Source organism: Uloborus diversus, chromosome 7 (assembly GCF_026930045.1).
Source record: "Uloborus diversus isolate 005 chromosome 7, Udiv.v.3.1, whole genome shotgun sequence".
In the NCBI taxonomy this organism is placed as follows: Eukaryota; Metazoa; Arthropoda; class Arachnida; order Araneae; family Uloboridae; genus Uloborus; species Uloborus diversus.
This window is the reverse complement of record NC_072737.1, coordinates 88,071,403-88,083,899: the sequence shown is the minus strand read 5'-3', so window position 1 is coordinate 88,083,899 and position 12,497 is coordinate 88,071,403. Positions and strand designations below refer to the sequence as shown.

Genomic DNA, 12,497 nt, shown 5'->3' with positions numbered 1-12,497 from the left:
AATCTAGAACATGGCTATCATGTAGGGTAGGAGGATCTTCCTTTAATCTTCTTTATAGTTAGTATTGTGGCAAATATTTTTTATGGTACAAAACTCTATTGGCAGAAACACATGAAAATGCATGGCAAATTGTATTTCATTGCGAAAAAATGGTTTTTTGCTAAAATCACAAAAATTATTTTATTTTATTTATTAATTAATTATTATTATTTTATTTATTTATTATTATTATTATTTTATTTATTTATTTATTTATTTATTTTTTTTTTTTTTTGAGTATTTTAAATTCACATGAAACATTTTCAAACAACATAATCATAACAAGTTGCGTGAAGAAACATTTTATATACAAGATTTATATTTATGAAGTACGATATCAAGATTGATTATACAATTTTGAAACATCTTCATACTTGATGGAATCTATAACTTTCCCTTTAAAGGGTCCAGATATAAGTTGTGCTTTTACAGAAAATGTTTCAAAATTCACACTCAAGAGAAGAGCTTTTGTGTCTCTATAAGCACCGTTCACAATGAGCAATTTTCTGCCTACAGCAGGTATGACAGTTTCTACATCTGTCTGATGAACATTTAGAAACTCTTCTTCATCTAAAAGCTCCACTACAGCACTAAAATTGTTTTTTACTTCCTTCACTACCACTTTCTTCTTAGCAAATTTCCCAAATTTTTTAGAAGTGATCTTCACGACGATACCAGGGGCAAGCCAGTGATCTTTTCTGTTTTTTTTCTCTCTCATTTCCTCTTCTAGCTCAATAATTTCTTCCAATGCATGTTTTCTTTTTTTGGTATCAGAAGCACTATCTGTAGTTTTCTTTGAGGATGTAGATGATTCATGCTCTTTTGCTTTCACTTCAGCACTTGACTTACTCAACTTTGATAATGGATTTTGTTTCAAATCGACTGGTGCCTTTTTGACTTTCTCACTTGCAGTTTTAAGACTGAACGCAACTTTTTCTTCTTCACTAGACTTTTTTAGTTCGGTGTATACCGTTTCTTTTGGAGGTTTTGATTTTTCGCGATCTTTTTCCATTTGCCTCTGGAAGAACTTAGCCATTCTTTCTTCATCATCAAGCTTCATTTTCTCAGATTTTAGCAGAGCTTCTTGCCTTCTGATAGTTTCTGGATCTCTGTCAATGTAGGTAACGAACCATCCCTTCTCTGTTTCATCAACAATACAATGTCCTTCTCTGCCCAACCACTTCACAAAATCTGTCAGTGTTTCCCATTGAGTGGCATTCATATGTAAATGATTGCGATCTGCTATATATTCTTGATACACTTGATTCGCATGAACACGCTTGGTTCCGAATCTTCTGCTCAAGAGGTGCACAAAGCCATCCAAAAATTCTTTTGAAAAGTCATCAACATATTTATCAGGGTTTTCAGCGAACAGAAGGAGTTGACGCTGGTGAGATTCAGACATTGTGTGACATTTAAAGCCATTTTCATCTCTACATTGTTTCTGACACATTTGGCAGTACCACCGCAATTTTTGCAAACCTTTGGCTTTTATTCTGTTTGCAATAGCTTTTGGAGTCAGAAAACCATGTTTTGGCATATTGACCCTAGAAGAAAAAGAACTATTTTTTATACAGTTTTTAAAGGTTCACAAAAAAATATCTCATCACAGTGAATTTTTTTGTATTAAATTAAACTGCATACAATAAAAACAAGCTATGACACAGCTCTGTAGCTCCCATAGTACTTGAGTCATAACATTTCACAAAGTGCAGCTGGCAAGTGAAAAAGGGAAAGAGAAGGTTTTAATGAAATTAAAAAATTAATTACTCAACAATTTTGAATGATAGATTTTTAAAAATACATCATAGGCAATGGTGTTCCCATTGGGTTATACTCCATATACGCCGTATACTCTCAAACATTTTTAGACATATAGCATATACCCTCAAGCTTCAAAAAGTTTCATATAATGACATATTGCATGATCGAATACACATATTGTGCGTAATGGATTACTGAGAGTATACCCTCAGATCAGGGTTGGCTTTCTGCCGGCAGAAACTAGTTTTTGCCGTTCCAGTGACAGAAACTGGTTATAACCGGTAAAAAACGGCAGAAACTGGCAAAAACTTAAAAGTGTCTTTAATAACTTAAGTAACTATTAAATGATGTTTAAGTGAGCTAAAAAGTTAAACTTCATTTCATCGTTTTAAAAAATAAAATCCTATGCTAGAACCCCTGGTTTAGTTCGGAAAGGGAACTTTTCAATTGCAGATGCAGTGGCAGCTTGTGCCTTAATTTAGCAGGTTGGCTCGCTGTATAAAATTTTCACAATAATATTTATACAGATAAAATGTAGAGAACTGCAGTTAGTAATGCTGAACTTGCAGTTTCTTTATTTCGAACTTCTCTTCTAGTGTCAAAGTTGAAATTGTTAAGAAAAATATCAACTTGAGCATTTTTTCAAAATATAATTTTAAGGTAAACAACCAAAATTTAAAGACACCCACCCCATGCAACTAGTAATGAACAACACACAGCATTAATCAAACTACTACATTACACTTTTGATGCCAAAACGATCACATGATCACACCGCAGTATTAACTTTCGTTTAAACATGCTTTCTAATATCAAATTATGAAATTGGTAACTATTTTTTGGCTAGAAACAAACAGTTTCCTCAATCGCCAGTACATTAGTCATGTATCAAAATTAGAATTACCTTCAATTTTTATTGTGTGAAACAGAGTCAGATAAAAATATAAAGTATCTGCGCACGCAGCTCAAAGGTATCTGCAAGCTAATAATTATTTATCACGTAAAAAAAAATAAATAAATTGCAGGTATATGCTTTGAGGTCACAAGGAACCAATTTTCATGCCAATTATGTGACCCTATGGATGCAAAGACCTAAATTAAATTTCAAAATTTTAAAACTAAGCTTCTTTAGCAGATATCTTTGTATTCGTAAGCTCACATATTTTTGGGAATTATATCTCCACTGCAGATCATACATTGGTTCTTTCTCTTCTTAAGCTGTCAAGTCAAGAAATCAATAGGGTACTCAAATTTCTGAGAACAAAGGAAAAACTAGCAATTCGCTGCATCTTGGAAATGTTCTGTGGAGGGAGGGGACAAAAACAAGTGCAATAAATTTAGTAGCAAGAGTGTTATTCATGAAGATGAGAGATACCACTAGGAGCAAGTCCCCCATCTGCCTATTGGTCCCTTTATGGCCCAATGTACCCAAGGATTCCAAAACTATACTGGATTTTTGGGCCTGAGCGCCATGGCGCATGCAAGAAAAAAAGTTTATAAATTGCCGATATGGCGGATACAGCAGGTGCGGTGCATACGATTTTTTTTTTTTTTTGACAGTTTACAACGTTGTACATAAAATAAACTATTTTGAAAAGAAGGAAAATAAAATGTTTGGAACTTTCTTCGAAATGATCAGAATTGTGTTCAAAATGTGTTTTGAATGAAAAATAACAAAATTTTCCTTTTGAATTTTTGGTAGCATTATCAAACATGCTTTTGATGAATTCACAATCGGTGTGTCCCGCCCTTTTCGCACAGTTTAGCTTCTACTGTAATTAAAATCTTTAATTAATGGTAAGATAATATTAAATTATGCCAGAATGTGTTTTATTGCTTTAGTTTTTAGTTAAAAGATTGAGCTAAACACGGAAAAATATCCAAATTTTCGAGTATAGATCGGGAAAATTTGTGGAATTTTTATTTCGCGGTAAAGTCCGAATCTCCTGCTTTGAGCATCGTTGTTTGGACTAAAGTGCTGAAATTTAAGCGAGTTTATTCTGTAATTATTTCAAAGAAAGTTCGTATATTTTTTAAACATCCTTAAAGGCGATCGTTTAAAGTTTTTTTCATGCCCAATGTCAAAATTTTCGGCAACGATCCGAAATCCTGTGGTTGTTGGATTTAGGGTTGTAAGTTGTTGTGAAAATTCCCTTTTTTTTAGTTGAACTATTTAATCTGTTTAAATTAAGTTCCAAATATTTTCAAAAAAAAAAAAACTTTTCTTTCATTGTTTGTTTAACTTAAAGAGCGGCGCTTACGCCGGGTGCGGTGCAAACTTACAAAAATACGGCAAGTGCGAACTTGCTGGCTAATAAGCTTTAAAACCACTGGTGCTTTTGTAATATTATATGAGTGCCAAAAAAAAGAGGAAAAAAAGAAATACTAAGCCACATGAAAAGAATTGCTCAGTTATCACCACTTGATGAATAGGAGAAAAGAAAGGAGGATTAATATTTTAGCAATTTTTTAACAGAAGGAAGAAAGGACAGGTGGGAAACGCGATTTACTCGATATTATGGCGAAATGCGCATGCCCGCAATGAATGTATCCGCACAGCACCAACTATTTTCTTACAGCAGCGAATGTATCTGCGTCCATCCATACTATCTAACTATGATTACTACGTTGTACATTAGCAATATTAATTTTAAACAAATTAGAAGTAAAGAAGGAAAACCTGAATGATTGTCGCGAGATGCACGTGCCCGCAACAAATGTATCCGCACAGTAGCGAATATACTCATCTTACGCTCCTGCTTATATACTATCTATTAATAATTTTTACAAATTAATTAAATAATATCAGTTTAACCCCTTGAGGACCAGCGCATGGAAAACGAAGCGCAGCTACGGAACCGAACGTTCCGAAATGGAACGCCGCCATCGGCCCGAGCATTTACAGCAGTTAAGCCTAACTGAACAAAAATATTCATATAAAATCAGCATTTCAAAATAATGACTTGAAATTTTAAATTTGCTTAAACAATGTACTACTGATTACTAATTATTAATATAAAGACTATTACATTATTAGAAAAGGGAGTGAAATAAGTAGAATACTAAAACTTTAACTATTTTCACGAAGTTAAATAATATGTGCACAAAAACAAAGTTAGAGTTAGACATCGTGAGTGTGCAATCAAAGAAAAAGAAATGTAGCAAAAAAATATGTTCCTTATGTAATTTTAATTAAAACAACTTAGGTCAACGAAATTAAACTAGTTAAATTCCCACGCAACAATTCTCAAAATTGCTTCATAATTCTCTCGAAAACATTCCCTTTCATTCACTTCGCTAACCATTTTTATTGCAATGTTCCAGTCTCCAAACAAAAAAGAATAAATAAAGAAGAACAATATCAGAAAGGATTCAAAAATAATCATAAACTTCAGTGCCGCTTGAAATCCTTCCTGTACTCTCATCGAACGGGGAATCCCAAAAGTCTGGAACACATACGCAAAAATATTTTAACCTTCCTCCCCTCCCCCATAATTTATTCAGCTAGATGTATATCTCTTTCAATTACTCGTAACAAAAAAAGAGAAGCAAAGATATAAACAAGAGCAATTGAGACCTCATAAATCGTATGCGCAGAGCAGTGATTCACTGTTGTTTACATAAAAAAAAATCTATCCCATTGAGAGGTCCAAATAAGAAACTAAAGCGTGTACATGAAGGTCAAATACCATGCGACTCGAATATGATCAAAGTTATAGTCATTTAGCGCCATCTATTATCGTTTAAATATTCAATTCAATCGTTCCATTTCGAGAAAGCGTATATGTGACGCTGGGACCTCAGCGTCGATCAGAGCGCGTAGCGGATGTGTGCCGCTGGGCTGATAAGAGAGGAATTGTTGTGTAGCGTCCGCGTGACGCTGGGTGCGAACGGGTTAAAGTAAATTAGAGGTGAAGAGTAAAAACTTGAACAATTATCGCAACATGCACATGCCCGCAACGATTGTATCTACTTTAAGCGCTTACGTATACACTATCAATTTATAACTTTTACAAATTAATTAAATAATATCAGTTTAAAGCAAATTAGAAGTAAGAATTTGAACGATTATCGTGAGATGCGCGTGCCAGCAGCGAATGTATCCGTACAGCTGCGGATACATCCACCGGACGCACGGGTGTATACACTATCTGGTGAAATTTTTTACAATCTAAATAAATAATATCACTATCAATTTAAAACGATTTTAGAAGTAAAGAGTATGAACTTTTACGATTATCGGACTATGTGCAACTCTGCGGTGATGTATCTGCGCACGGCGTGCGCCCATGCGTCTACATTATCTAGCTCTGGTGTGAAAGTACATCACAATACCTAGGGGTTACGTCACATTCATAGCATTTTTTAAAACATTTAAATAAAATGTATAATTCCTTGGAATCTTTGTATGTGCTTACTTATTATCCAATGATTAATTTTCCTACCCTTTAAACAAAAATCAAAACACTGAAGAATATTTCAATTTTTTAAAAGTTGAAATTTTGAGATCTTGAGTTCAAATTATTGTTTTCACTATCGTGGATTGCAATAGGAGGAGTTTCTTTTTTCTACAAATGGCTTTTATCGCAACCATAGTTTGAATTCATGACGTCAAAATTCAAATGAATGTCAGGGGCTGGAAGTTATGTACTGGATACTATTTTCACGTAAAAAGGATTGTGTAAAGATGTGAAGGTCGATGATAAATAATTTGATTCCGAGGCACATGGATTCCTGCATTATAAGAATAGAAAAATAAAATCAAAGGCAAACCACATTCAACGGTCAAGTGAAAACTATAAGCAATTCGTGATTGCTCAAAAACAGTTCGAAATTGAGAAAAAGCACACCTAGTGTGAGTGACCTAAAGCCAATAACTTTTTAAATAGTTAAACTAGAGCGTTGAAACTCTCTTCATAAAGTTTGAAACAATCTGAACTTTTAAAATAAGCAATAAAAAATCGATAGTTTGGTCGTTTTTGAGGTAATGTGCTGCATCAAATTGAAATAATTTAGGTTTGTTCCGCTTTAGAATACTACAGAACAGAAAACACATAACGATAAGACCTATTATATGATCAATACTTATTAATTGTGGCCAAATATCAGAATGAAAAAGAAAAGTGAATACATCTCACCCAGTTGAACTTTTTTGTAAAAGTTTCAGACCAATTCAGAACTTTTATTTGCATCACACTCAAAACGAACTGATCTGCGGTGTGTGCTATTTGAAAACAAACTCTTCATTCCAGGGTTGGCTTTCTGCCGGCAGAAACTAGTTTTTGCCGTGCCAGTGGCATAAACTGGTTATAACCGGTAAAAACCGGCTGTTTAAGTAAACTAAAAAATTAAACATTTCACCATTTAAAAAAATAAATCTCATGCTAGTGCCCTTGATTTAGTTCAGAAAAGGAACTTTCCAATTGCCGAGGATTGTAGCATGTGGATATAATTTAACGAAGGATAAAAAATCATACAGGGGTGCTTAGGAAAGAGGAGTGACATACAGAATCAAACAGGCATTACTTATTGTAATTTGCTCACTTATATGCTTCTTCTAAATTGTTTGTGATTGAAATTATCATGTCATGTGCTTCAAGAAGAAAGTGCCAGAATTTTACTTGCCTAAATTTTGTACCTAATGTCACAGCTTTGCAAAACAAATTGGCCCTATTTCTCAAAACTTATTTTTCCAGTCAAATTTTTACCACAACTCCAGTTACTACATGGTGGACCAGTTATACAATGGATGAAAGTTTCACGAACATTGCTTGCTCCTTGATACATTGTCTGCCAGCTCTTCTGTTTTAAGAATATTCTAAAACTTCTCATTTGTGCGTAGTAAATTGAGAACCTGTTTAGATTTTTGAAACCACCTTTTCTAAGAGGCAATTGCAGGGTCCAAACAATGTAACATTTGATTTTGAATTGCGATAATTTTGTAATAAAATTACAGTACTTTGGTTAACAATTAATTCTTTTTTCCATGCATTTTCAGTTGTATATCAAGAATTAATTTTTCATTTAGTGAGTTTTTGCCAGTTTCTGCCGCAAAGTGGCAGAAAGTGGTTTTTTGCCATGCCGGTTTTAACCGGTTTCTACCAGTGGTTTTAACCGCCTCGGCAGAAACTTGCCAACCCTACTTCATTCAGAAATTCCGATAAGTCTGCTCAGATTAGTTTTAAACAGAAAAATAAATAAATAAAAATATGCATGCGATGTGATACAATCGGGGGGAACCTGTAAAATGGTAAATGCCAGTTCCAGATATTAACAGCAGTTTAAGATTAGAGACAAAAGAGGGACGGAGGAAAACGATAACAGCACTTTCTTTTATTCAGTGGGCCAGTGTTTTTTGCCCTTTGGAGAGCTGTTGTTTCATACAAGTTATGTGTGTCAAATCCTTCCCCACCTGCTATTGCCCTTCTACTGCTATTGGGTAAAGCTATTTTTCCGAAGGCTAAGGAGCTGGAGCCCACACAGCAGAAATCAGAGTGACACGGACTTGCTGTTTTGGTGTCTGTTTGAATTGCTGTGATTGGTTAGGAGCGGAGGTGTGGCAGGGGCACAATCGGGAAATGCCCAAAGAATCATTCTCAGAGCTTGCAAGCGCAAACGGTAACACATGGAAAACTTCTTATATTTTAGAAGCGATATGCAGGGTGGTAGAGATTTAAAATGTGTTTCCTGTCCCCCCATTCGTTATTTAATCTAACAGAGGATGGAAAATCATATTGGTGCTTAGGAAAGAGGAGTGACATACAGAATTAAACAGGCACTACTGATTGCAATTTGCTCAATCATCTAAATTGCTTGTGATTGAAATTATCATGTGCTTCAAGAAGAAAGCGCCAGAACTTTACTTGCCAATATTAACGTCGATTTTGTACCTAATGTCACAGCTTTGTAAAACAAGTTGGCCCCATTTCTCAAAACCTTTTTTTCCAGTCAAATTTTTCCTACTACCCCCAGTTACTGCATGGTGGACCAGTTACAAAAAATATACAATAACTGAAAGTTTCACGAATATTGCTTGTTCCTCGATGCATTGCCTGCTAGCTCTTCTGTTGTAAGCATATTCTAGTTTCTCCTTTGTGCATGTGCATATTAAATCGAGAAACTATTTAGATTTTAGAAACCACCTTTTTTAAGAGGCAAGTGCAAGATCCAAACAATGTATTATTTAATTTTGAATTGTGATAATATTGTAATTCAATTGTGATTTGGTTAGCAAATTAATATTTTTTTCCACATATTTCTGTTGTATGTCAACAATTATTTTTTTGTCATTTTGTTAAGTTTTTGCCACTTTCTGCTACAAATATGGCAGAAAGTAGTTTTTGCCATGCCGGTTTTAACAGGTTTCTACCAGTGGTTTTAACCACCTCAGCAGAAACTTGCCAACCCTGGTAAAGATATGAATTAAACATTTTGTTCTGTGAATGGCAACAATGATAGGCATTTCATCATTTGTGATGTCACACGACAGAAGTGTAAACAATGAGAGTGCACTGATTTAAGTATTTTTTTAAAAATATTAAACTTAAACAAATTATTTTAAAATGGTCAGATCCTACGTTTTTAAGCATGCTCTTTCAGAAAAAAGTACTTTTGAAATTTTGGAAATGACCCCATTGTTAAATCGGGGTTATACTGTAATTAAATTTGCCCCCCTTCCCATACACTGAATAGGTTTAAATTTAGAAAAGTGCCTTCCCAAAGGCCCATCATTTCAGAATGGGGGTAATAGATACATGTACTCAATGCATTTTATAGAGAAAACAACAAAATACAGATATAGCTGTACAATACACATATAATTACATTATTTCCGAAATCAGAAGGAGCAATTGGCCCATTGTCCAAGTAGCAGGCCTGCCCCCTTTCCATGTTTATTTGGATATATCTTTGATATACAAGGTGTTCCTGTTTAACCTGTAAGACCTCTATTTTTGCAACAGTCAGTCATAAGAAGTAACAACGTCTAAAAGCGCAGATTGCAATAAACTGTAATTTTTGCTTGTGACGTTGTTATTTCTTATGCAGTAATCTGCAATCGTGTTTTTTAACAATGTTACTTCTTATTTTACTTTTCAGCACAAAAACATTTATTTAACTTAATTTATTAGGTGGTTTGAAACTAATTTACTTTAAATTTTCATAGTTTTACAATGAACCAAATATTTCAAGAAGCCTAACTAAGGACTTCAAGAAGCCTCACCCTTCCAGGGTTGGCAAGTTTTCGCCGAGGTGGTTAAAATCACTGGTAGAAACCAGTCAAAACATGCATTGCAAAAACCCCTTTTTGCCACATTTGTGTCAAAAACTCACAAAATGACGTAAAAAGCAATTACTGCTACACAAGAAAAAATTTCCATGAGAAAAATAATTAAGTGTTAACCAAAGCACAATTTACAGACAATACCATTCAAAATCTAATATTATATTGTTTGCACTCTGCAGTTGTCTCTAAGAAAAGTGGGTTGAAAATGTAAATGGTTTCTTAATTTAATATTTTAGAATATATACTCGCAACAGAACTAGTAGGCAGCTCTTCTCACAAAACATCAAGGAACAAACAAGATTTGTGAAACTTTTATCTATATTATATACTTTTTTTAAACTGGATGCACTATGTAATAACTGGGGAAGTAATAAAAACTTGACTGGAAAAATAAGTTTTGGGAAATTGGGTCAATTCGTTTTGAAAAGCTGTGACATTACGTACAGAACCTGGGTTAATATCTTGGAAAGTAAAATTCTGGCACTTTCTTCTAAAGCACATGTTAAATTTCAATCCCAAGAGCTTTAGATGAAGCATATAAGCTTGCAAATGATTATCAGTAACTGTCTGTTTAAACCTGTATGTCACTTTTTTTTTTTACTAAGTGCCCATAAAATTTTCACCCTTTGTTAGATTGACCCAAAAGCTATAAGCATCCGTAATTAAAGTTCTCATTCTGAACGAAATCAAGGGCAATAGCAATGGATTTTATTCTTTACAATGATGAAATGGAGTTACTCTTTTCAGTTTACCGAAACGAATATCATTCAGTAATTACTTGAATTGAAAGAAGCACTTTTCAGTTCTTATTAAGTTTTTATCGGTTATAACCAGGTTCTACTCCTCACTTTTTTTATTTAACCCCCCCCCCCCCAAAAAAAAAGAAGAAAAATCATAAATATTCTCCCTCTTCTTTAAAAATAATCACATACAAAAATGACGCTTTTACAAAATGAGCCAAATCCTAGCTTTTAACGACATAACGGATTTCTAAGAAATGTAATTTTGCTTTATAGTGTTCAGGTTCAGCTACCCTGTTCAATAACTTTTAAAACGTCAATGTGTATTCCGTGCATTTAATTGTACAAGACATGTCAACATGCAAAACACAAATTAAACACACCTAATTTTTTTTTCTTTGATTCGAAATTTTTATTAAAATGCACAATTAAGGGATTAACAATATTTTCATTCTATGAAGATTCTGAAACGTTATAATTTTTTTTAATACACTTCAAAAAATTTAAGTATTGCATTGTTTTAAAACAACAGGAGAAAAAATGATTGATGTTGAAAATTACTATACCTGTTTGTAGCACGAGTTACGCAAACGAAAAATTGTTAAGAATCCTTTTTCCACGTTCTTGTTTACCAACAATTACAAGCACCAACTAGAGAACGTCTATTACTGCAACAGTCTCTTCTTGACGTCAGTAAAATGGGTGGAGCTACGTAGAGCCCCTATAACTGGAGAGGCCGACGCATCCGCCATTTTGGAGCAAGCGTACAACAGGGAAAGCTACCTTTATTGGCAATCATTCGCCAAACAGGGAACGAGAGAGTCGGAGAGCGAAAGTGAGCATTGGCGAAATTTTGGAAATAGTTGGCGTCGTTCTCAGGCTGCTAGTCACTTCGCGGGCTATTAATTATCCATTTCTTTTTTTCTTTCTGCATCTGCTGCAAATCTGAAGAGCTGAAATCTTTTTTTGGAGCTGTTTGCATAGTTTACAGCCGAACAACCACCCATTTGACTCAATTTAACACATGCTGCAGAAATGTAAATATCAGCAGCAATGCTATCGCTACGAAGCACTGGATCAAGTTTGCTCCAAAATGGCGGATGCGTCGGCTCCTCTACTACAGGGGCCTTAGAGCTACGCTGCCTTCGCTAATGATGTCAAAGTTCATATAGGGACTCTAGAGTACGCTAGCGCTCTCTAAAACTGCATTTCTTTCTCGCCTTTTAACTATTTTTTACATCTTTTTTTCATAATTTTAACTCAATATATATCGAATATAGGGCCGTGGTAGCCTGATCGGTAGGGCATTGGACTCGGGGCCGGAGGGCCTCGGGTTCGATCCCCGCTGGTCGAAGACCCACCGTCGTCATTAAAGGGGACTGGGCGACGTTAAATATGCTCGTGGTCTCAATGTCCTCCAAGTAGTGAAACGATACCTCTGGGGGTGCTAGTACCAGGTAGCTATTAGCTCTTGGACTAGTTCTAAATTCTCATTAACTGTTCGATCCGGTGATGGTGCTGCCATCTATCGGTATATAAAATAATGGAGGCAAGGCACTTAGTATGCAGTCCTCGACATAAATACAGTTGTAGTCAGTTGTGACTCTTGAATAGAATAGAATATATCGAATATATAAAAATCTCCTGTCATGTCCTCCCATGTTTTAGAA

General features: G+C 34.7%; 1 protein-coding gene across 1 annotated transcript; it reads right to left on the bottom strand.

Annotated features, from left to right (window-relative positions):
* Positions 1-286: 286 nt before the first annotated feature.
* Positions 287-11,491, bottom strand: LOC129226044 (DNA/RNA-binding protein KIN17-like). Its single transcript, XM_054860624.1, has 2 exons — positions 11,394-11,491; positions 287-1,586 (listed from the first exon to the last, which is right to left on the bottom strand). The coding sequence occupies exon 2, from the start codon at positions 1,577-1,579 to the stop codon at positions 377-379; it is 1,203 nt and encodes a 400-aa protein (XP_054716599.1). The 5' UTR covers positions 1,580-1,586; positions 11,394-11,491; the 3' UTR covers positions 287-376.
* Between the last annotated feature and the right edge of the window lie 1,006 nt (positions 11,492-12,497).

What these genes read in the sequence shown, in the direction of transcription:
- LOC129226044 (XM_054860624.1), bottom strand. Translation starts at nt 1,579, where the DNA reads ATGCCAAAACATGGTTTTCTGACTCCAAAAGCTATTGCAAACAGAATA.